General features: G+C 41.2%; 1 protein-coding gene across 1 annotated transcript in view; it reads right to left on the bottom strand.

Moving 5' to 3' along the window:
• WDR36 (WD repeat domain 36) overlaps window positions 1-25,927 on the bottom strand; it is a 410,170-nt gene that overhangs the window by 340,697 nt on the left and 43,546 nt on the right. Inside the window, exons 7-10 of the mRNA XM_053699732.1 lie at window positions 21,273-21,405; window positions 13,760-13,935; window positions 12,565-12,685; window positions 1,881-1,946 (exon numbers count right to left, since the gene is read on the bottom strand). Of these exons, the coding sequence (XP_053555707.1) occupies window positions 1,881-1,946; window positions 12,565-12,685; window positions 13,760-13,935; window positions 21,273-21,405 (496 nt within the window). The remainder of the gene's footprint in view (window positions 1-1,880; window positions 1,947-12,564; window positions 12,686-13,759; window positions 13,936-21,272; window positions 21,406-25,927) is intronic.

Below are 25,927 nucleotides of genomic sequence, written 5' to 3'. Positions count from 1 at the left end.
ATAATCTTTTTTAGCAAAAAACGTACTGTGCCTCAAAGAGGTACTAACGATTAAATGACAGTTGAAATAATGAACTGAAAAACAGTTATTGCATCAAATTTTAAAACAACACAACTTTTAGCAAAGGTTTGTTCCCATTAGTAAAAAAAAAAAAAAAAAACAACACTAATTAAATTTGTACATAAGAAAACAAAACAACGTTTTTTATACACAGTCACTATAAGAATTCTCACAGCTCTGCTGAGAGAATTTACCTCCCTTCAAAGAAGTTTGAAGACCCCTGAGATCTGTCAGAGATGAACCGGATCATGCAGGAAATATAAAAGTAGCTGACTGGAATTTTTTGATGCGTAGCAAAGAGCGCCAAAAACGGCCCCTCCCTCTCCCACACAGCAGTGAAGAGAAACGAAACTGTCACAATTAAAGCAAAAAACTGCCAAGTGGAAAATAATGCCCAAACATTTATTCACACAGTACCTCAGCAATGTAAACGATTCTACATTCCAGCAAAAACGTTTAACATGAGAATAGTTATTAAAAAGGATTAGTGACCTTTAACACAGTAGTTCCGGTGAAATACCATCCCCAGAATACTGAAGTGTATACATACATGTCATTTTAACGGTATGGCAGGCTTTTCTCATCAATTCCATTCAGAAAATAAAAACTGCCACATACCTCAATGCAGATTCATCTGCCCGCTGTCCCCTGATCTGAAGCCTTTACCTCCCTCAGATGGTCGAGAACAGCAATATGATCTTAACGACTCCGGTTAAAATCATAGTAAAAAATCTCTGTCAGATTCTTCCTCAAACTCTGCCAGAGAAGTAATAACACGCTCCGGTGCTATTTTAAAATAACAAACTTTTGATTGAAGTCATAAAAACTAAGTATAATCACCATAGTCCTCTCACACATCCTATCTAGTCGTTGGGTGCAAGAGAATGACTGGGACTGACGTAGAGGGGAGGAGCTATATGCAGCTCTGCTGGGTGAATCCTCTTGCATTTCCTGTTGGGGAGGAGTTATATCCCAGAAGTAATGATGACCCGTGGACTGATCACACATAACAGAAGAAATAACATTTTTAACTCTTAGCCTCACTCCCTGACAGATAAGTCTCCTTACCCTCCCCCTCACACACACAGTCCCCTCATAGACTGCCTCCTCTTAATCCAATCAGCTTCCTTCCCTCACACAGTGCCCACTACTCTATTACTGTATCTACCGGTACCTCTTAGCATCCTTCATCAATTATAATCCTCTCCTCACCACATACACATAAGGTGGCACCTGTTATCTCAGACGCTGTGTCACAGATAACGTGCAATCTTAAACCCTTCCACTCCCATACTGTGCTCCTGACATCCTGGGCAGCAGTGGTGTGCTGGCTTTGTGTCTCTCCTGTCCGGCTGCGCTCTCCATGTTAAACTCACTGCTCCTGAGTTTAAGTTGGCGGTGTTTTAGCATGTCGGCGGCAGCCAGTGGAGTCTCCAGGAAACCCTCCCTGCAACAAACACTGTGCTTCCGCTTCCCTCCCTGCAACAAACACTGTGCTTCCGCTTCCGCCTAACCTACTTACAGTATGCCGGTATTTGTATACTGTTTTTGGGCAAAATCCCAAGTATAGGCCGCACCCCTAATTTAAAGACTTGCATTAGGGGAAAAAAGTGCTGCCTATACTCGGAACAATACGGTACTTTCCTGAACCGCAATTAAAGAATTGACATTTTTTTGTTGGCGTGTGTAGTTAGTTATTTCTGTTTTGAACTGCTCCCATATCGCTCACCATCACACACATCCCACCCATACCGTTGTATATCATACAAGTGTGTGTATATCACTCTTATAGAAAACTTCTCTAGGTCTTATTGACTTACCATGCCCTAGACTTTTACTGTATCTGTCGTGAACAGTAGAAAATGAATGAAGTGTTCCATCTTGACCTATGTACAGAAAACAATGTATTAACATACATTTAATTTAACAAGCTATTAGTGGCTTGAGGTTACAGCCAAACCTAAGCTGTGCAATTAACAGGCTAGACATTTTAGAGGTAAATCATCAAATTAATGGGACACAAGTCAAAATAAACCTTTATGATTCAGATAGAGCATGCAGTTTTAAAACGCTTTTCAATTAACATCCATTATTATTCACACTTTCTGGAGAACAAGATCCTACTGAGCATGTGCACAAGCTCACAGGGTATAACGTATACTAATCTGATTGGCATTGTTTCCCATAATGCCTCATTTTGCTTTGGAACCGGGTACATTCTCTTAAGCCTAGAAGGAGCAAACTGAATACCAGGTTTTATCCATTCTTTGGCTAGAGTCAAAAAACAAATCTGGAACCTGAAATACCTCTAATATTAAGGGGAGCTTTGAAAACATTTAACTGATTTACAGGCTTGTTTTCAGCAGGTTTTTCCTCAGAAATACCCAAAGTTCTCATTACCTCCAGTAACAAGGTGCGGATATGTTCCACTTTAAATCTGAAAGCATTGTGAAATTCAGGGTCAGGAACAGGAGATGCAATGTAATTGTAGAGAACCCTAACTAGGAGTGTTAACTAGGAAGTTACTTTTGTATTCATTTTACTTCTATGTCACATTATTTTTCAGATGTAGGTTGTGGTATGTTAGAGACTATGATTCAGCTGTATGTGACTTTACCATGCCGAGGAGTGGCGTTGTATCATTTTAGGTTACCTCCAGTAACTTAAGTTGTCCACATGGGTCCAAGAGTGCCCTATAGTTCAAATGGGAGGTTTTTACAATATAAAAAACGAGGTTTCATTTCAATTGTATATGCTCAGTCTGAAATGTGGACGAATCTGTTATTCTTACCTTATGTCTTTGCTGATCACCTATGTAATTAGTGTCATTGCGAGAGACCATATACAAATTCATGTTGTACTGTCACTTATAAAAACCTCAATAAAAATGTATGGAAAAAAAAAGGGGTCTTAGGTTTGCAAAAGAGCCAAAAAAGAGTATCAGAAATCTAAGAGTGCCCCCGAGTGATGTAGGGCAGTTCATTGCTGTTTTAGGCAAAAAGTGTGTCAGTGGGAGAGCAGGCTAAGTGCCCTGGCTATGCTGTACCTCTGTAAGAGTAATTTCTAATAGCCTGTGCTGTGGTAAGAGGCTTAACTGAAGTTTTACCCCTCCACCTGTGCTTGTACGTGTAAAGCAGAGGAAATACCTGAGGAAATACCGTTATCCCACAGGGGGGGGAGGGGCTGAAGGTAGTTAAGGCTGAAATTCCATAATGAGATACTACGCACATAACAGAGTATTCATATGTCCCTGTATTATTCAGCTTGCAGGTAACCTCTTCTGTCCTCTTTGTGAATGATATAGTAGCTTTAACACCTGTATTCTAACCCTTCTCCTGAAGGCCAAGGAGAGATGGGACATAATTTAAGCTCTTGTGTGGGTTCTAGGCCTCCTCCTATTAATGGTGGGAATTATATCCCACGTTATGAAGCTCTATGGACCACCATTATTTTACAAAAGAAAAGTACTTTTCTCATTTACATACAGGGACCGGAATGCATCTAACCACACTAATTTTAGAGAATAACGTGTATAGGTATCAGTTATGAGTGAAGTCTGAAATAAAAAACGGTTTATCTTCAGATTAAAACAAAACAACAATAAGACGTCATAAGCAAAGAAGATAATAAGAAAAAAACCAGAATTTATGCTTACCTGATAAATTACTTTCTACAACGGTGTGTCCGGTCCACGGCGTCATCCTTACTTGTGGGAAAATCTCTTCCCCAACAGGAAATGGCAAAGAGTCCCAGCAAAGCTGGCCATATAGTCCCTCCTAGGCTCCGCCCACCCCAGTCATTCGACCGACGGACAGGAGGAAAAATATAGGAGAAACCATATAGTACCGTGGTGAAAATAATTCATCAGACCTGATTAAAAAACCAGGGCGGGCCGTGGACCGGACACACCGTTGGAGAAAGTAATTTATCAGGTAAGCATAAATTCTGTTTTCTCCAACATTGGTGTGTCCGGTCCACGGCGTCATCCTCACTTGTGGGAACCAATACCAAAGCTTTAGGACACGGATGAAGGGAGGGAGCAAATCGGGTTACCCAAACGGAAGGCACCACGGCTTGCAAAACCTTTCTCCCAAAAATAGCCTCCGAAGAAGCAAAAGTATCAAATTTGTAAAATTTGGCAAAAGTGTGCAGTGAAGACCAAGTCGCTGCCTTACATATCTGGTCAACAGAAGCCTCGTTCTTGAAGGCCCATGTGGAAGCCACAGCCCTAGTGGAGTGAGCTGTGATTCTTTCAGGAGGCTGCCGTCCGGCAGTCTCGTAAGCCAATCGGATGATGCTTTTAAGCCAAAAGGAAAGAGAGGTAGAAGTCGCTTTTTGACCTCTCCTTTTACCAGAATAAACAACAAACAAAGATGTTTGTCTGAAATCCTTTGTAGCCTCTAAATAGAATTTTAGAGCACGGACTACGTCCAAATTGTGTAACAAACGTTCCTTCTTTGAAACTGGATTCGGACACAAAGAAGGTACAACTATCTCCTGGTTAATATTCTTGTTAGAAACAACCTTTGGAAGAAAACCAGGCTTAGTACGCAAAACCACCTTATCTGCATGGAACACCAGATAAGGCGGAGAACACTGCAAAGCAGATAACTCTGAAACTCTTCTAGCAGAAGAAATAGCAACCAAAAACAAAACTTTCCAAGATAGTAACTTAATATCTATGGAATGTAAAGGTTCAAACGGAACCCCTTGAAGAACTGAAAGAACTAGATTTAGACTCCAGGGAGGAGTCAAAGGTCTGTAAACAGGCTTGATCCTAACCAGAGCCTGAACAAATGCTTGAACATCTGGCACAGCTGCCAGTCTTTTGCGTAGTAAGACAGATAAAGCAGAGATCTGTCCTTTTAGAGAACTTGCAGATAATCCTTTCTCCAAACCTTCTTGTAGAAAGGAGAGAATCTTAGGAATTTTTATCTTATTCCATGGGAATCCTTTGGATTCACACCAACAGATATATCTTTTCCATATTTTATGGTAAATCTTTCTAGTTACCGGTTTTCTGGCCTGAACCAGAGTATCTATCACAGAATCTGAAAACCCACGCTTTGATAGAATCAAGCGTTCAATCTCCAAGCCGTCAGCTGGAGGGAGACCAGATTTGGATGTTCGAATGGACCCTGAACAAGAAGGTCCTGTCTCAAAAAGGTAGCTTCCATGGTGGAACCGATGACATAATCACCAGGTCTGCATACCAAGTTCTGCGTGGCCACGCAGGAGCTATCAAGATCACCGAGGCCCTCTCCTGTTTGATCCTGGCTACCAGCCTGGGAATGAGAGGAAACGGTGGAAATACATAAGCTAGGTTGAAGGTCCAAGGTGCTACTAGTGCATCTACTAGAGTCGCCTTGGGATCCCTGGATCTGGACCCGTAGCAAGGAACCTTGCAGTTCTGACGAGACGCCATCAGATCCATGTCTGGAATGCCCCATAATTGAGTTAGTTGGGCAAAAATCTCCGGGTGGAGTTCCCACTCCCCCGGATGGAATGTCTGACGACTCAGATAATCCGCTTCCCAGTTTTCCACACCTGGGATGTGGATCGCAGATAGGTGGCAGGAGTGATCCTCCGCCCATTGTATTATTTTGGTCACTTCTTTCATCGCCAGGGAACTCCTTGTTCCCCCCTGATGATTGATATACGCAACGGTCGTCATGTTGTCTGATTGGAATCTTATGAATCTGGCCTTTGCTAGCTGAGGCCAAGCCCTGAGAGCATTGAAGATCGCTCTTAGTTCCAGAATGTTTATCGGGAGAAGAGACTCTTCCCGAGACCATAGTCCCCGAGTTTTCAGGGATTCCCAGACCGCGCCCCAGCCCACTAGACTGGCGTCGGTAGTGACAATGACCCACTCTGGTCTGCGGAAGCTCATTCCCTGGGATAGATCGTCCAGGGTCAGCCACCAACGGAGTGAATCTCTGGTCTCCTGACCTACAGAACAGAATGAAGAACTTGACAAGTGCTTAGAAGTTTTGACTTTCTGACCTCTGTCAGAAAAATCCTCATTTCTAAGGAATCTATTATTGTTCCCAAGAAGGGAACTCTTGTTGACGGAGACAGAGCTTTTTTCTATGTTCACCTTCCATCCGTGTGATCTGAGAAAGGCCAGAACGATGTCTGTATGAGCCTTTGCTTTTGACAGGGACGACGCTTGTATTAGAATGTCGTCCAAGTATGGTACTACTGCAATGCCCCTCGGTCTTAGAACCGCTAGAAGGGACCCGAGTACCTTTGTGAAAATCCTTGGAGCAGTGGCTAACCCGAATGGGAGGGCCACAAACTGGTAATGTTTGTCCAGAAAGGCAAACCTTAGGAACTGATGATGTTCTTTGTGGATAGGAATATGTAGGTACGCATCCTTTAGATCCACGGTAGTCATAAATTGACCTTCCTGGATAGTGGGTAGAATCGTTCCAATGGTTTCCATCTTGAACGATGGTACCCTGAGAAATTTGTTTAGGATCTTCAAATCCAAAATTGGTCTGAAGGTTCCCTCTTTTTTGGGAACTACGAACAGATTTGAATAAAATCCCATTCCTTGTTCCTTTATTGGAACTGGGTGTATCACTCCCATCTTTAACAGGTCTTCTACACAATGTAAGAACGCCTGTCTCTTTATTTGGTTTAAGGATAAGTGAGACATGTGGAACCTTCCCCTTGGGGGTAGTTCCCTGAATTCCAGAAGATAACCCTGAGAAACTATTTCTAGTGCCCAGGGATCCTGAACATCTCTTGCCTGAGCAAAGAGAGAGAGTCTGCCCCCTACTAGATCCGGTCCCGGATCGGGGGCTACTCCTTCATGCTGTTTTGTTAGCAGCAGCAGGCTTCTTGGCCTGCTTACCCTTGTTCCAGCCTTGCATAGGTTTCCAGGCTGGTTTGGGCTGTGAGGCATTACCCTCTTGCTTAGAGGATGCAGAATTAGAGGCCGGTCCGTTCCTGAAATTGCGAAAGGAACGAAAATTAGACTTATTCTTGGCCTTGAAAGGCCTATCTTGTGGAAGGGCGTGGCCCTTTCCCCCAGTGATGTCTGAGATAATCTCTTTCAATTCTGGTCCAAATAGAGTTTTACCTTTGAAAGGGATGTTAAGCAATTTTGTCTTGGATGATACATCCGCTGACCAAGACTTTAGCCAAAGCGCTCTGCGCGCCACAATTGCAAACCCTGAATTTTTCGCCGCTAATCTAGCTAATTGCAAAGCGGCATCTAAAATAAAAGAGTTAGCCAACTTAAGTGCGTGAACTCTGTCCATAACCTCCTCATATGGAGTCTCTCTACTGAGAGACTTTTCTAGTTCCTCGAACCAGAACCACGCTGCTGTAGTGACAGGAACAATGCACGAAATGGGTTGTAGAAGATAACCTTGCTGTACAAAAATCTTTTTAAGCAAACCTTCCAATTTTTTATCCATAGGATCTTTGAAAGCACAGCTATCCTCGATAGGAATAGTAGTGCGCTTGTTTAGAGTAGAAACTGCCCCCTCGACCTTAGGGACTGTCTGCCATAAGTCCTTTCTGGGGTCGACCATAGGAAATAATTTCTTAAATATAGGGGGGGAACAAAAGGTATGCCGGGCTTCTCCCACTCCTTATTCACTATGTCCGCCACCCGCTTGGGTATAGGAAAAGCGTCGGGGTGCACCGGAACCTCTAGGAACTTGTCCATCTTGCATAATTTCTCTGGAATGACCAAGTTGTCACAATCATCCAGAGTAGATAACACCTCCTTAAGCAGTGTGCGGAGATGTTCTAATTTAAATGTCACAACATCAGGTTCAGCTTGTTGAGAAATTTTTCCTGAATCTGAAATTTCCCCATCTGACAAAACCTCCCTCATGGCCACTTCAGATTGGTGTGAGGGTATGACAGAACAATTATCATCAGCGCCCTCCTGCTCTTGAGTGTTTAAAACCGAGCAATCGCGCTTTCTCTGATATGCAGGCATTTTGAATAATAAATTTGCTATGGAGTTATCCATTACAGCCGTCAATTGTTGCATGGTAATAAGCATTGGCGCGCAAGATGTACTAGGGGCCTCCTGCGTGGGCAAAACTGGTGTAGACAAAGTAGGAGATGATGTAGTATCATGTCTACTCCCCTCATCTGAGGAATCATCTTGGGCAATTTCATTATCTGTGGCAGTACTGTCCTTACTTTGTTAGGACGCTATGGCACAATTATCACACAAATTTAAATGGGGAGACACATTGGCTTTCATACATATAGAACATAGCTTATCCGAAGGCACAGACATGTTAAACAGGCTTAAACTTGTCAATAAAGCACAAAAACCGTTTTAAAACAAAACCGTTACTGTCTCTTTAAATTTTAAACAGAAACACTTTATTACTGAATATGTGAAAAAGTATGAAGGAATTGTTCAAAAATTACCAAAATTTCACCACAGTGTCTTAAAGCATTAAGAGTATTGCACGCCAATTTTCAGAGCTTTAACCCTTAAAATAACGGAACCGGAGCCGTTTACAAATTTAACCCCTATACAGTCCCAGCTACAGCCTTTGCTGTGACACAACCAAGCCCAGAGGGGAATACGATACCAAATGACGCCTTCTAGAAACTTTTCCAGCTACTTTCAGATCCTCACACATGCATCTGCATGTCTTGCTCTCAAAAACAACTGCGCAGTAATGGCGCGAAAATGAGGCTCAGCCTACAACTGGGAAGGTCCTCCCTGACTGGAAAAGGTGTCTAACATAGTGCCTGCCGTTAAAAAACATTCCCCAAGTTTATAAATGTGAATTATCAGCATAAACATGTATAAAATGTCCAAATAAAGCAATCGATTTAGCCCATAAAAGTGTCTACCAGTTTTATAGCCCATATTAAGCCCTTTATTCTGTTTGAGACTAAGAAAATGGCTTACCGGTCCCCATGAGGGGAAATGACAGCCTTCCAGCATTACACAGTCTTGTTAGAAATATGCCTAGTCATACCTTAAGCAGAAAAGTCTGCTGTTTCCCCCAACTGAAGTTACTTCATCTCAACAGTCCTATGTGGAAACAGCAATCGATTTTAGTAACTGTCTGCTAAAATCATCTTCCTCTCACAAACAGAAATCTTCATCCTTTTCTGTTTCAGAGTAAATAGTACATACCAGCACTATTTTAAAATAACAAACACTTGATAGAAGAATAAAAAAACTACATTTAAACACCAAAAACTCTTAACCATCTCCGTGGAGATGTTGCCTGTGCAACGGCAAAGAGAATGACTGGGGTGGGCGGAGCCTAGGAGGGACTATATGGCCAGCTTTGCTGGGACTCTTTGCCATTTCCTGTTGGGGAAGAGATATTCCCACAAGTAAGGATGACGCCGTGGACCGGACACACCAATGTTGGAGAAAAGATCAGCTGTACATTCCGCACTTACATTTCTCTTAATGCAGCTGGAAAATGCGAGCTCAATTTACATGGTGAAACTACACAAGAATGGAAGCTAAGGGGAAATTGGCATGTTCGCTATGAAAAATCATGCATGAATTTATAATTGGAAATTTTTATATACGATTTCTTTATCTCCTTAAGGACAAGGCCATTTTTCAATTTCTTTCCCTTAAGGACCAAGGCTATTTTTACATTTCTGCGGTGTTCGTGTTTAGCTGCAATTTCCCTCTTACTCATTTACTGTACCCACACATATTATATACCGTTTATCTCGCCATTAAATGCACTTTCTAAAGATACCATTATTTTCATCATATTTTACAATTTACCATAAAAAAAATTATAAAATATGATTAAAAAATGGAAAAAAACACACGTTTTCTAACTTTGACCCCCAAAATCTGTTGCACCTACAACCACCAAAAAACACTCATGCTAAATAGTTTCTAAATTTTGTCCTGAGTTTAGAAATACCCAATGTTTACATGTTCTTTGCTTTTTTTGTAAGTTATAGGGCAATAAGTACAAATAGCACTTTGCTATTTCCAAACCATTTTTTTTCAAAATAAGCGATAGTTATATTGGAACACTGATATCTGTCTGGAATCCCTGAATATCCCTTGACATGTATATTTTTTTTTTAGTAGACATCCCAAAGTATTGATCTAGGCCCATTTTGGTCTATTTCATGCCACCATTTTACCGCCAAATGCGATCAAATAAAATTGTTCACTTTTTCACAAACTTTTTCACAAATATCAGGTTTCTCACTGAAATTGTTTACAAACAACTTGTGCAATTATGGCACAAATGGTTGTAAATGCTTCTCTGGGATCCCCTTTGTTTAGAAATAGCAGACATATATGGCTTTGGCGTTGCTTTTTGGTAATTAGGCCGCTAAATGCCGCTGCGCACCACATTTGTATTAGGCCCAGCAGTGAAGGGGTTAATTAGGTAAGCTTGTATGGAGCTTGTAGGGTTAATTTTAGCTTTAGGGTAGTGTAGTAGACAGGAATTCAGTAAGTCTATCGCAACTCCTCCCCAGGAAAAGCACAGTGACTCTTGTAGTAAAAGTAGAAAAGTCTTTATTGGTAGTAGAGCGTAGATAAAAACAGGGATGTGAGATACAACAACCAATTTTGAATTTGTGAGTTGTATCTCACATCCCTGTTTTTATCTACGCTCTACTACCAATAAAGACTTTTCTACTTTTACTACAAGTCACTGTGCTTTTCCTGGGGAGGAGTTGCGATAGACTTACTGAATTCCTGTCTGTACGTTGTTTGGCGTCCTAACGACGACGCTGTCTTACGACACCCTCACTTGGAAGCAGGCTGATGACGTGTGCACTCGCTGAAAACACGCTGCCGGAGAAGACGTGGAAGTGGTGAGCGCTGGGGATCTGATGTGTCTAGTGTAGTAGACAACCCAAAGTATTGATCTAGGCCAATTTTGATATATTTCATGCCACCATTTCACCGCCGAATGCGATCAAATAAAAAAAAAATGTTCACTTTTTCACTAACTTTGGGTTTCTCACTGGAATTATTTACAAACAGCTTGTGCAATTATGGCACAAATGGTTGTAAATGCGTCTCTGGGATCCCCATTGCTCAGAAATAGCAGACATATATGGCTTTGGCATTGCTTTTTGGTAATTAGAAGGCCGCTAAATGCCGCTGCGCACCAAACTTGTATTATGCCCAGCAGTGACAGGGTTAATTAGGTAGCTTGTAGGGAGCTTGAAGGGTTAATTTTAGCTTTAGTGTAGAAATCAGCCTCCCACCTGACACATCCCACCCCCTGATCCCTCCCAAACAGCTCTCTTCCCTCCCCCACCCCACAATTTTCCCCGCCATCTTAAGTACTGGCAGAAAGTCTGCCAGTACTAAAATAAAAGTTTTAATTTGTTTTTTTTATTATTTAAAAAAATAATCATATTCTGCTGTGTAGGATCCCACCCTTAGCCCCCAACCTGCCTGATCCCCCCCAAAGAGCTCTCTAACCCTCCCTCCACTAACTATTAGCAACCATTTTGGGTACTGGCAGCTGTCTGCCAGTACCCACTTTGCAAAATAACTTTTTTTTTAAACCTAACATTTTCTGTAGTGTAGCTGCCCCCCTCCATACCCTACACCCTCCCCCTCCCAGATCACCCCCAGATCACTACTTGATCACCCCTCCACCCTCTTCCAGCCAAAAAAATTTCACATAACAATTGTGTTAGATCGCGATCGCGAACCCGCCCCTCACCTCTAGCGCGCGCTCCCGCGCGCACCCGGCATAATAAAAAGGCGGAAGGAAGTTCCAGAGTGATGGGCCACCAACCCACCTCCCTGCAATGGCTCCCACCCACCAACGATCAGGCACCATCACTGGCCGATGCAGAGAGGGCCACAGAGTGGCTCTCTCTGCATCGGTGTGCCTAAAAAGGTATTGCAGTGATGCCTCAATATTGAGGCATCACTGCAATACCTTGAAAGCGGCTGGAAGCGATAAGGATCGCTTCCAGTCGCTTGAAACCCTTAACGACGTCTTTAAAGACCAGCTTGTGTAAGACGTACCCTGTACGACATGCGTCGTTAAGGGGTTAATATAGGGAAATGACTCCGCTCCTTTTCAAACTTTTACAGATATAAGTTCACATCTAAGTAGGTTTGTCTAAAGGCTGTAGACTTGCAACCACTTGTCAAAGAGAATATTAATATTTTTAAAGGACTAGCAATGCACAACTGGGGGCTAGCTGAACACACTGGTAAGCCAATCACAAGAGGTGTGTGTAAGCACCACCAATCAGCAGTTAGCTTTCAGCTCCTGAGCCTACCTAGGTATGCTTTTCAACAGAGGAAACCATAAGAACAAAGCAAATTAAAGAAGACAATGAGACAGTTGTTTAAAACTGTATGCTCTAAATCATGAAATAAAATATTGGGTTTCATGTCCCTGTATAATAAGTATTCTATCAGGAATAAAGAGTTCCATTTTAAAAAGGAAGCTGTTTTGAGAACAGTATTTAAAAAGTACATATTTACTGAAATACACACATGAAGGATTACCTATAGCCTTTGACTTTGATCATTTTTACCTGCACTGAGAATATGTTGCCCATCCAGCCCGTGATGTCTAATAAAGGTTGGAGGAGCACTGTGGCCCTTTCGAAACCTTAGCAAACGACCCTGTCCTCCAGCACCATCAAATATCCAAACCTGATTAAAATAAAATCAATAATCATGCACAAGCAAAGTATTTCCATAAGAAAAATGTAGCTATACCACATTGTAACCTGTAAAACGCCATATAATGCTAAATGTGTTCCATTTGGGAGACTAGACATAAATACATAAAATGCTTGAGAATGCATTCACTGAATTTAGAAGTTAAAAGCCTAAAATAATTGACAATTTAAAGGAAGTTTAGGGTTGTGTGTCAACCAAATTAGTAAATTACTATTTGAAAGAATAGATTAAAAAAAAGATATTAAACTCTAAAAGCACTTTCCGTACCCCAGCTTAAACATCTGCAGCACTCCTATACCCAATATAAACATTATGGGCTAGATTACAAGTGGAGTGCTAAATTATCACACGCTCGTAAATGGGTATATTCGCCTGTATACGGGCGCACGATAAATAACCAGCCATTATAAGTGTCTGGCTATTGCTACCATGAGCTTGTGGTATCAATTAGCGCTTAAAAAATTGACCAGAGGTCAGACCTCTGGTTAATTTTTTAATATATCCCCCAAAATAAAATTTTAGTTTCCTTTGTTTTAAAACAAATAATTGTAGCATATTTTGGGCTAGATTAACAAGTGAGGCACTAATTTATTGCGCGCCCGTTTGCAGGCGCACAATAATTAACCAGCCATTACAAACGGTTATTGCTACTGCAAGCTTGCGGTAGCAATTAGCGCTTATAAAATCAACCAGAGATCAGATCTCTGGTAAATTTTATAAATGTACCCCAAATTCCCCCTAAATGCAGTGTAGTGTATTTTATTTAAAAAAAAAAAAAAAAAAAGCATTTTTATTTTTTTAATAACAGGTATTTGATGTCCAGCGCAATCCGCACATTTGATGGGCTGGTATTAAGAATGGAGCTAAAATATTGCGCTTGCAAAAGCACTATTTTGCACGGCACACGTAATCTAGACTTATATAGGCAACAAAATGTTTTTTTAAAAGCAGTTATTACATGCTTAAACATTTCTGATTTCTCTAAATGTTTGTGCATTTTAACGGTTATTTTACATAGACATACAAAACAATACATATTCATACCCGTATAGCATTATCAGAACCATTAGTAATAAGTAGGGGCTCTCCCTGCACAAACGTCAGGCCGGCAATAGCAGATGAATGGGCTTCCCTCATTTGATTCATTAGCTTCTTTTCTTCAAGATCCCACAGTCCAATGTGGCCAACTGGGCTTCCTGCAGCCATAATAGGATGTCCATCTGAAAAGTGCACCAGGAACACATTACCAAGCACTGAATACTTGAGAAATTCAAAACAGAGAATGCTTCAACAAGCATCTGACACAGTTACCTACAAAGCACTAACACAGACCAAAGTCAAAAATACCAAACATATCAAGACATTTTACAATTAATAAATACATTTAAAAAAATGCAAATGATCACATGCAAAGCTATAACAATATACCTGTATCTCATCTTAAACAGCAAAGGAGATGGGGGTGCAATAGTAGTAATAATTATAAAAAAATAAAGAGATTAACAACCTTAAGGCACTCACTAACAACATAAGTATTCTCATAATGTGTAGATAGAGCCAAAAAATTAAAACGTTTAATGAATTAAAAGGGTACCTGTAAGAAATATATTTTTAAAATGTTTTTTATGGGCATTTCTTACAGGTACCCTTTTAATTCATTAAACATTTAATTTTTTTGGCTCCATCTACACAATATGAGAATACTTATGTTGAGTTAGTGCATGCCTTAAAGCGACATGAAACCCAAATTATGTCTTTCATGATTTAGAAAGAGCATTCAATTTCAAAACAACTTTCCAATTTACTTCCATTATCTCATTTGCCTCATTCTCTTGATAACAGAATTTATGCTTACCTGATAAATTACTTTCTCCAATGGTGTGTGTCCGGTCCACGGCGTCATCCTTACTTGTGGGAATATCTCTTCCCCAACAGGAAATGGCAAAGAGTCCCAGCAAAGCTGGCCATATAGTCCCTCCTAGGCTCCGCCCACCCCAGTCATTCGACCGACGGACGGACAGGAGGAAAAATATAGGAGAAACCATATGGTACCGTGGTGACTGTAGTTAGAGAAAATAATTCATCAGACCTGATTAAAAAAACCAGGGCGGGCCGTGGACCGGACACACCGTTGGAGAAAGTAATTTATCAGGTAAGCATAAATTCTGTTTTCTCCAACATTGGTGTGTCCGGTCCACGGCGTCATCCTTACTTGTGGGAACCAATACCAAAGCTTTAGGACACGGATGAAGGGAGGGAGCAAATCAGGTAACCTAAACGGAAGGCACCACGGCTTGCAAAATCTTTCTCCCAAAAATAGCCTCCGAAGAAGCAAAAGTATCAAATTTGTAAAATTTGGCAAAAGTGTGCAGTGAAGACCAAGTCGCTGCCTTACATATCTGAGCAACAGAAGCCTCGTTCTTGAAGGCCCATGTGGAAGCCACAGCCCTAGTGGAGTGAGCTGTGATTCTTTCAGGAGGCTGCCGTCCGGCAGTCTCGTAAGCCAATCGGATGATGCTTTTAAGCCAAAAGGAAAGAGAGGTAGAAGTCGCTTTTTGACCTCTCCTTTTATCAGAATAGACGACAAACAGAGAAGATGTTTGTCTGAAATCTTTTGTAGCTTCTAAATAGAATTTTAGAGCACGGACTACGTCCAAATTGTGTAACAAACGTTCCTTCTTTGAAACTGGATTCGGACACAAAGAAGGTACAACTATCTCCTGGTTAATATTTTTGTTAGAAACAACCTTTGGAAGAAAACCAGGCTTAGTACGCAAAACCACCTTATCTGCATGGAACACCAGATAAGGCGGAGAACACTGCAGAGCAGATAACTCTGAAACTCTTCTAGCAGAAGAAATAGCAACCAAAAACAAAACTTTCCAAGATAACTTAATATCTATTGAATGTAGAGGTTCAAACGGAACCCCTTGAAGAACTGAAAGAACTAGATTTAAACTCCAGGGAGGAGTCAAAGGTTGGTAAACAGGCTTGATCCTAACCAGAGCCTGAACAAATGCTTGAACATCTGGCATAGCTGCCAGTCGTTTGTGTAGTAAGACAGATAAAGCAGAAATCTGTCCCTTTAGAGAACTCGCAGATAATCCTTTATCCAAACCTTCTTGCAGAAAGGAAAGAATCTTAGGAATTTTTATCTTATTCCAAGGGAATCCCTTGGATTCACACCAGCAGATATATCTTTTCCATATTTTATGGTAAATCTTTCTAGTTACTGGTTTTCTGGCCTGAATCAGGAGTATCAATCACCGAATCTGAAAATCCACGCTTTGATAGAATCAAGCGTTCAATCTCCAAGCCGTCAGCTGGAGGGAGACCAGATTTGGATGTTCGAATGGACCCTGAACAAGAAGGTCCTGTCTCAAAGGTAGCTTCCATGGTGGAACCGATGACATATTCACCAGGTCTGCATACCAAGTCCTGCGTGGCCACGCAGGAGCTATCAAGATCACCGAGGCCCTCTCCTGTTTGATCCTGGCTACCAGCCTGGGAATGTGAGGAAACGGTGGAAACACATAAGCTAGGTTGAAGGTCCAAGGCGCTACTAGTGCATCCACTAGAGTCGCCTTGGGATCCCTGGATCTGGACCCGTAGCAAGGAACCTTGAAGTTCTGACGAGACGCCATCAGATCCATGTCTGGAATGCCCCATAATTGAGTTAGTTGGGCAAAAATCTCCGGGTGGAGTTCCCACTCCCCCGGATGGAATGTCTGACGACTCAGATAATCCGCTTCCCAGTTTTCCACACCTGGGATGTGGATCGCAGATAGATGGCAGGAGTGATTCTCCGCCCATTGTATTATTTTGGTTACTTCTTTCATCGCCAGGGAACTCCTTGTTCCCCCCTGATGATTGATATACGCAACAGTCGTCATGTTGTCTGATTGGAATCTTATGAATCTGGCCTTTGCAAGCTGAGGCCAAGCCATGAGAACATTGAATATTGCTCTTAGTTCCAGAATGTTTATCGGGAGAAGAGACTCTTCCCGAGACCATAGTCCCAGAGCTTTCAGGGATTCCCAGACCGCATCCCAGACCGCACCCCAGCCCACTAGACTGGCGTCGGTCGTGACAATGACCCACTCTGGTCTGCGGAAGCTCATTCCCTGGGATAGGTGGTCCAGGGATATCCACCAACGGAGTGAATCTCTGGTCTTCTGATCTACTTGAATCACTGGAGACAAGTCTGTATAGTCCCCATTCCACTGTTTCAGCATGCACAGTTGTAATGGTCTTAAATGAATTCGCGCAAAAGGAACTATGTCCATTGCTGCAACCATCAACCCTACTACTTCCATGCACTGAGCTATGGAAGGACGTGGAAAAGAATGAAGAACTTGACAAGCGCTTAGAAGTTTTGACTTTCTGACATCTGTCAGAAAGATCCTCATTTCTAAGGAATCTATTATTGTTCCCAAGAAGGGAACTCTTGTTGACGGAGACAGAGAACTTTTTTCTATGTTCACCTTCCATCCGTGAGATCTGAGAAAGGCCAGAACGATGTCTGTATGAGCCTTTGCTTTTGAAAGGGACGACGCTTGTATTAGAATGTCGTCCAAGTATGGTACTACTGCAATGCCCCTCGGTCTTAGAACCGCTAGAAGGGACCCGAGTACCTTTGTGAAAATCCTTGGAGCAGTGGCTAATCCGAATGGGAGGGCCACAAACTGGTAATGTTTGTCCAGAAAGGCGAACCTTAGGAACTGATGATGTTCTTTGTGGATAGGAATATGTAGGTACGCATCCTTTAGATCCACGGTAGTCATAAATTGACCTTCCTGGATAGTGGGTAGAATCGTTCGAATGGTTTCCATTTTGAACGATGGTACCCTGAGAAATTTGTTTAGGATCTTTAAATCCAGAATTGGTCTGAAGGTTCCCTCTTTTTTGGGAACTACGAACAGATTTGAATAAAATCCCATTCCTTGTTCCGTCATTGGAACTGGGTGTATCACTCCCATCTTTAACAGGTCTTCTACACAATGTAAGAACGCCTGTTTCTTTATTTGGTTTGAGGATAAGTGAGACATGTGGAACCTTCCCCTTGGGGGTAGTTCCTTGAATTCCAGAAGATAACCCTGAGAAACTATTTCTAGCGTCCAGGGATCCTGAACATCTCTTGCCCAAGCCTGAGCAAAGAGAGAGAGTCTGCCCCCCACTAGATCCGGTCCCGGATCGGGGGCTACTCCTTCATGCTGTTTTGTTAGCGGTAGCAGGCTTCTTGGTCTGCTTACCCTTGTTCCAGCCTTGCATCGGTTTCCAGGCTGGTTTGGACTGTGAGGCATTACCCTCTTGCTTAGAGGATGCAGAATTAGAGGCCGTTCCGTTCCTGAAATTACGAAAGGAACGAAAATTAGACTTATTCTTGGCCTTGAAAAGCCTATCTTGTGGGAGGGCGTGACCCTTTCCCCCAGTGATGTCTGAGATAATCTCTTTCAATTCTGGTCCAAAGAGAGTTTTACCCTTGAAGGGGATGTTAAGCAATTTTGTTTTGGATGATACATCCGCTGACCAAGACTTTAGCCAAAGCGCTCTGCGCGCCACAATTGCAAACCCTGAATTTTTCGCCGCTAATCTAGCTAATTGCAAAGCGGCATCTAAAATAAAAGAGTTAGCCAACTTAAGTGCGTGAACTCTGTCCATAACCTCCTCATATGGAGTCTCTCTACTGAGCGACTTTTCTAGTTCCTCGAACCAGAACCACGCTGCTGTAGTGACAGGAACAATGCACGAAATGGGTTGTAGAAGGTAACCTTGCTGTACAAAAATCTTTTTAAGCAAACCTTCCAATTTTTTATCCATAGGATCTTTGAAAGAACAACTATCCTCGATAGGAATAGTAGTGCGCTTGTTTAGAGTAGAAACTGCCCCCTCGACCTTAGGGACTGTCTGCCATAAGTCCTTTCTGGGGTCGACCATAGGAAATAATTTCTTAAATATAGGAGGGGGAACAAAAAGGTATGCCGGGCTTCTCCCACTGCTTATTCACTATGTCCGCCACCCGCTTGGGTATAAGAAAAGCGTCGGGGTGCACCGGAACCTCTAGGAACTTGTCCATCTTGCATAATTTTTCTGGAATGACCAGGTTGTCACAATCATCCAGAGTAGATAACACCTCCTTAAGCAGTGCGCGGAGATGTTCTAATTTAAATTTAAATGTCACAACATCAGGTTCAGCCTGTTGAGAAATTTTTCCTGAATCTGAAATTTCCCCGTCTGACAAAACCTCCCTCATGGCCCCTTCAGATTGGTGTGAGGGTATGACAGAACAATTATCATCAGCGCCCTCCTGCTCTTCAGTGTTTAAAACAGAGCAATCGCGCTTTCTCTGATATGCAGGCATTTTGGATAAAATATTTGCTATGGAGTTATCCATTACAGCCGTCAATTGTTGCATGGTAATAAGCATTGGCGCGCTAGAAGTACTAGGGGCCTCCTGCGTGGGCAAAACTGGCGTAGACACAGAAGGAGATGATGTAGAACCATGTCTACTCCCTTCATCTGAGGAATCATCTTGGGCAATTTCATTATCTGTGGCAGTACTGTCCTTACTTTGTTTGGACGCTATGGCACAATTATCACACAATTTTGAAGGGGGAGACACATTGGCTTTCATACATATAGAACATAGCTTATCCGAAGGCACAGACATGTTAAACAGGCTTAAACTTGTCAATAAAGCACAAAAACCGTTTTAAAACAAAACCGTTACTGTCTCTTTAAATTTTAAACAGAGCACACTTTATTACTGAATATGTGAAAAAATATGAAGGAATTGTTCAAAATTTACCAAAATTTCACCACAGTGTCTTAAAGCATTAAAAGTATTGCACACCAATTTTCAGAGCTTTAACCCTTAAAATAACGAAACCGGAGCCGGTTACAGATTTAACCCCTATACAGTCCCAGCTACAGCCTTTGCTGTGACTTTACCAAGCCCAGAGGGGAATACGATACCAAATGACGCCTTCTAGGAACTTTTCCAACTACTTTCAGGTCCTCACACATGCATCTGCATGTCTTGCTCTCAAAAACAACTGCGCAGTAATGGCGCAAAAATGAGGCTCAGCCTACAACTGGGAAGGCCCTTCCTGACTGGAAAAGGTGTCTAACATAGTGCCTGACGTTAAAAAACGTTCCCCAAGTTTATAAATGTGAATTATCAGCATAAACATGTATAAAATGTCCAAATAAAGCAATCGATTTAGCCCATAAAAGTGTCTACCAGTTTTATAGCCCATATTAAGCCCTTTATTCTGTTTGAGACTAAGAAAATGGCTTACCGGTCCCCATGAGGGGAAATGACAGCCTTCCAGCATTACACAGTCTTGTTAGAAATATGGCTAGTCATACCTTAAGCAGAAAAGTCTGCTAACTGTTTCCCCCAACTGAAGTTACTTCATCTCAACAGTCCTATGTGGAAACAGCAATCGATTTTAGTTACTGTCTGCTAAAATCATCTTCCTCTCACAAACAGAAATCTTCATCTTTTTGTGTTTCAGAGTAAATAGTACATACCAGCACTATTTTAAAATAACAAACTCTTGATAGTAGAATAAAAAACTACAACTAAACACCACATACTCTTAACCATTTCCGTGGAGATGTTGCCTGTGCAACGGCAAAGAGAATGACTGGGGTGGGCGGAGCCTAGGAGGGACTATATGGCCAGCTTTGCTGGGACTCTTTGCCATTTCCTGTTGGGGAAGAGATATTCCCACAAGTAAGGATGACGCCGTGGACCGGACACACCAATGTTGGATAAATATTTTTTTCAAACGCATATTTAAATAGGCTCAGTAGCTTCTGATTGGTGGCTTCACATAGATGCCTCGTGTGACTGGCTCACCCACGTGCATTGCTATTTCTGTAACAAATGATATCTTAAGAATGAAGCAAAATTAGATAGAAGTAAATTAAAAATTTCCAAATTGTATGCTCTATCTAAAACATAAATAAAAAAAAATGGGTTTCAAAGGTTGTTAAAGGGACACTGAACCCAAATTTTTTCTATTGTGATTCAGATAGAGCATACAATTTTAAGCAACTTTCTAATTTACTCCTATTATCAAATTATTTTCATTCTCTTGGTATCTTTATTTGAAATGCAAGAATGTAAGTTTAGATGCCGGCCCATTTTTGGTGAACACACTGTGTTGTTCTTGCTGATTATTGGTAGGTGAATTTATCCACCAAACAAGTGCTTTCCATGGTTCACAACCAAAAAAAATAGCTAAGATGCCTTCTTTTTCAAATAAAGAAAGCAAGAGAACGAAGAAAGATTGATAATAGGAGTAAATTAGAAAGTTGTTTAAAATTTCATGCTCTATCTGAATCCCGAAAGAAAATTTTTTGGGTTCAGTGTCCCTTTAATCTTTGTCTTTGTTTGTAATTAATTTTACATTTAAGATACTGCAACAATCCTAAATTAAAAGCCCAAATGATACATTTAACAGGCAACAACAAAAAAATGCTGAAAATTATTAATGGAGAACCGTTCCTTTAGAATTTACATGCTGTTTAAAAGTCTAAAGCTCACCTGTGCGGAAAGATATTGCAGTGATAGGCCCCCAATCTTGCTGAAATGTCATTAATGTTTCATCAAATTTGATGTTGTGGATCACTATTTTGCCACATGTGAGTCCCACTGCCACAACATCCACTGCTGGGGCCTATTGAAAAGAAGTAGCAGAATACAGATACAATTAGTGCACTCAAACGGTCATGAATTTTCGCTTACAAATTAGACTTGTCTCCTTTTTAGGATTACTTGTAGCCTAGCTTTTTTTGACACAAACTTGTTTTTCGTAGTCTTGCTGACTGAGAACCTTTATCATCAATACATTTTATACTAGAAATAAGAGCTTGTGCTTTAATAAACCCCTAAGGACCAGGAATTTCAGAGAAAAACTTGCACAAAACAGATTTTGAAGCATTTTTGCTATCACTCCATTTAAACAGAAAATAGAGCACTTTTTATTTGCCTAAGAAAACTATATTTTTGTTTTTAGTACATAACCCAAGGTGTTGATCTATAGGGTATTGGCCCATTCTGGTATATTTCATGCCTCCGTTTCGCAGACAAATGCGATCATTGGGTTTCTCACCAAAATGATTTACATACCGCTTGTGCAATCATGACACAAATGGTTGTAAAAGCTTCTCTGGGCCCCCCTTTGTTCAGAAATAACAGACATAGATGGCTTTGTCATTTTTTGTAATTAGAAGGCTGCTAATTGCAGCTGTGCACCACAATGCCAGAAAGTGAAGTGGTTATTTAATTAGCTGGTAAGGGAAGTAGTATTATAATATAGGTATTACCCTCCCAACTGATGCCTCCCACCTCCCTGATTTCTACCTGTTCCTCTCCCCCACCCCCCCTTCCTCACTTTTTATTTAGCTTCTGGCAGTCAGTATGAAGATTTTTTTTTTTTGGGGGGGGGGTTGGAGGGTTCCTGTAGTGCCAGTACCCAGATTACTTACGTTTTGCTATAAATTGAATTTATTGCATTAATAAAAAAAATATTGTTTCTGTAGTGTTGGGCCCCCCTCAACCTCCTCTGTCCAAGCGACCATATGGTAGAGCCCTCTCACATAATACACTTTTCAGTAGTGTAGTGAATCCCTCCCAGTAAAATCCACCTATCTCTCACACAAACCACAGCAAGCAGATGCAGACAGGGACACAGAGTGCCTCTGACATATGAAAGCACATTGCTGATGCAGACAAAGGGAGAACGAACAGATGCCTTCTGTCTCTGGATACAGTCTAGGCTGTTAAACATGAGGCAGAAGGTTGCACGTAGATATAAGGCAACAGAGTACGCTGAGCAAAGGCCCCTGTGACATAGGACCTACGTCTATTAGGCACAAGGAGTTAACCACATAGCATACAGCCTTATGATGATCCTTTATTCGAACACAATTTAACTCTAGCTTACCAATGTTAGGAGATTATATCCATTTAATTATGTCTATCATAACGTTTACCCCATTTGCTAGACATATGCATTTGGTCAATACTAGAAGGAAACTAATAGCGAGGATGGCAGCCACCAGCAGCATTAAGTTATTTTCGGAGCCGGATTACTTCTTGTAAAAGTGAAACACACTAAGGATCTGCGCAAATCCAAACTTTTGTGTGTGTTGCACTTTCACAAAAATAAATCTGTCTCCAGAAATAGCCAAATGCTGCTTGCAGCTCACATCTTCAGCATTTGTTTCCTTCCAAATCGACAAAGAAAACACATGCCTACTATTTGCAAGAACCATCTATTCAAAGAATTTTAATAATTCAGCTAATTAATTCTATGTTAACTTATAGGAGGGGGAAAATTAATAAATTTCTAGAATAACTATATAGAGGGGCTATCTTAACACTGAGAAAAGCAAAAACACAGTAGTTTCATGTAATGTGGCTGGCGAAATCCTGATGATCAGCTGAGATCCAAATGTATTAGTATTACAATATCTGGATCATAATTGAGTCTTGATTGGCCTATTGGGACACACTAACAACCTGACACCCTCACCTATAGTAACAAGGGGAGAAATAATTTAATTTTGGTGATGTATGAAACTGGCTCGTCTGAAATATTAATGCTGAAATAAATGTAAGCTTATATGAAATTTCTATTTAATCTAGTGGACTCAAATACTGGTTGACATTTTTTAAATTCACAAATATTTTTCTTGGATAATTCCTGTCACCTGGTCTTATTAGTTGACAATAGCTTTAAGTCAATCAGGAAAATGGTAATAACATTATTTGTGTAGTCATAGATTGTCTTATAAGCTTTACCTGAGTTTTGCCAGCTATGCTAAGAATCTAAAAATACAAAGCATTTCCATTATCTGTTGTCAAACTATTTCTAATGAGAATGATTTTGAAAATTTTCTAGTTTAGATTTTAAATTCAATTATTTTGCTTCTGTTATATATACGTAGCGTTTATGCATTAACAAATTATTTTAGGAGTGTAGTTAATTTATTTGAAATGTTTAATAATTGCATTGAAATTTTGTACTGATTTTTTTTAACTGAGAAACTTTTTTATATAGTCTTTTTAATAAAGCTATTTTTGTTTATTAATTTGGTGTCAGTGTAATTCAGACACATATCCGAACTAAGAGGATTCAGATTCTATATGCATTATTCATTGCTAATAAAAAAAATTCAGAGTGTTATTTGATTGAACACATTACCCTGTTTCAAACATGGTAACCGCGGTTTTTATATATTGACAAAAACAAAATTTATGCTTACCTGTTAAATTTCTTTCTTTCCAGACATGGAGAGTCCACAACGTCATTCCAATTACTAGTGGGATATTCAACTCCTGGCCAGCAGGAGGAGGCAAAGAGCACCCCAGCAAAGCTGTTAAGTACAACTTCCCTTACCCAGTCATTCAGCTGAAGGAAATGGAAAAACAGAATTTATGTTTACCTGATAAATTACTTTCTCCAACGGTGTGTCCGGTCCACGGCGTCATCCTTACTTGTGGGATATTCTCTTCCCCAACAGGAAATGGCAAAGAGCCCAGCAAAGCTGGTCACATGATCCCTCCTAGGCTCCGCCTACCCCAGTCATTCGACCGACGTTAAGGAGGAATATTTGCATAGGAGAAACCATATGATACCGTGGTGACTGTAGTTAAAGAAAATAAATTATCAGACCTGATTAAAAAACCAGGGCGGGCCGTGGACCGGACACACCGTTGGAGAAAGTAATTTATAAGGTAAACATAAATTCTGTTTTCTCCAACATAGGTGTGTCCGGTCCACGGCGTCATCCTTACTTGTGGGAACCAATACCAAAGCTTTAGGACACGGATGATGGGAGGGAGCAAATCAGGTCACCTAGATGGAAGGCACCACGGCTTGCAAAACCTTTCTCCCAAAAATAGCCTCAGAAGAAGCAAAAGTATCAAACTTGTAAAATTTGGTAAAAGTGTGCAGTGAAGACCAAGTCGCTGCCCTACATATCTGATCAACAGAAGCCTCGTTCTTGAAGGCCCATGTGGAAGCCACAGCCCTAGTGGAATGAGCTGTGATTCTTTCGGGAGGCTGCCGTCCGGCAGTCTCGTAAGCCAATCTGATGATGCTTTTAATCCAAAAAGAGAGAGAGGTAGAAGTTGCTTTTTGACCTCTCCTTTTACCGGAATAAACAACAAACAAGGAAGATGTTTGTCTAAAATCCTTTGTAGCATCTAAATAGAATTTTAGAGCGCGAACAACATCCAAATTGTGCAACAAACGTTCCTTCTTCGAAACTGGTTTCGGACACAGAGAAGGTACGATAATCTCCTGGTTAATGTTTTTGTTAGAAACAACTTTTGGAAGAAAACCAGGTTTAGTACGTAAAACCACCTTATCTGCATGGAACACCAGATAAGGAGGAGAACACTGCAGAGCAGATAATTCTGAAACTCTTCTAGCAGAAGAAATTGCAACCAAAAACAAAACTTTCCAAGATAATAACTTAATATCAACGGAATGTAAGGGTTCAAACGGAACCCCCTGAAGAACTGAAAGAACTAAGTTGAGACTCCAAGGAGGAGTCAAAGGTTTGTAAACAGGCTTGATTCTAACCAGAGCCTGAACAAAGGCTTGAACATCTGGCACAGCTGCCAGCTTTTTGTGAAGTAACACAGACAAGGCAGAAATCTGTCCCTTCAGGGAACTTGCAGATAATCCTTTTTCCAATCCTTCTTGAAGGAAGGATAGAATCTTAGGAATCTTAACCTTGTCCCAAGGGAATCCTTTAGATTCACACCAACAGATATATTTTTTCCAAATTTTGTGGTAAATCTTTCTAGTTACAGGCTTTCTGGCCTGAACAAGAGTATCGATAACAGAATCTGAGAACCCTCGCTTCGATAAGATCAAGCGTTCAATCTCCAAGCAGTCAGCTGGAGTGAGACCAGATTCGGATGTTCGAACGGACCTTGAACAAGAAGGTCTCGTCTCAAAGGTAGCTTCCATGGTGGAGCCGATGACATATTCACCAGATCTGCATACCAAGTCCTGCGTGGCCACGCAGGAGCTATCAAGATCACCGACGCCCTTTCCTGATTGATCCTGGCTACCAGCCTGGGGATGAGAGGAAACGGCGGGAATACATAAGCTAGTTTGAAGGTCCAAGGTGCTACTAGTGCATCCACTAGAGCCGCCTTGGGATCCCTGGATCTGGACC

Source organism: Bombina bombina, chromosome 2 (assembly GCF_027579735.1).
Source record: "Bombina bombina isolate aBomBom1 chromosome 2, aBomBom1.pri, whole genome shotgun sequence".
Classification (NCBI taxonomy): domain Eukaryota; kingdom Metazoa; phylum Chordata; class Amphibia; order Anura; family Bombinatoridae; genus Bombina; species Bombina bombina.
The sequence above is the reverse complement of the archived record's forward strand: the minus strand, read 5'-3'. Positions and strand labels throughout refer to the sequence as shown.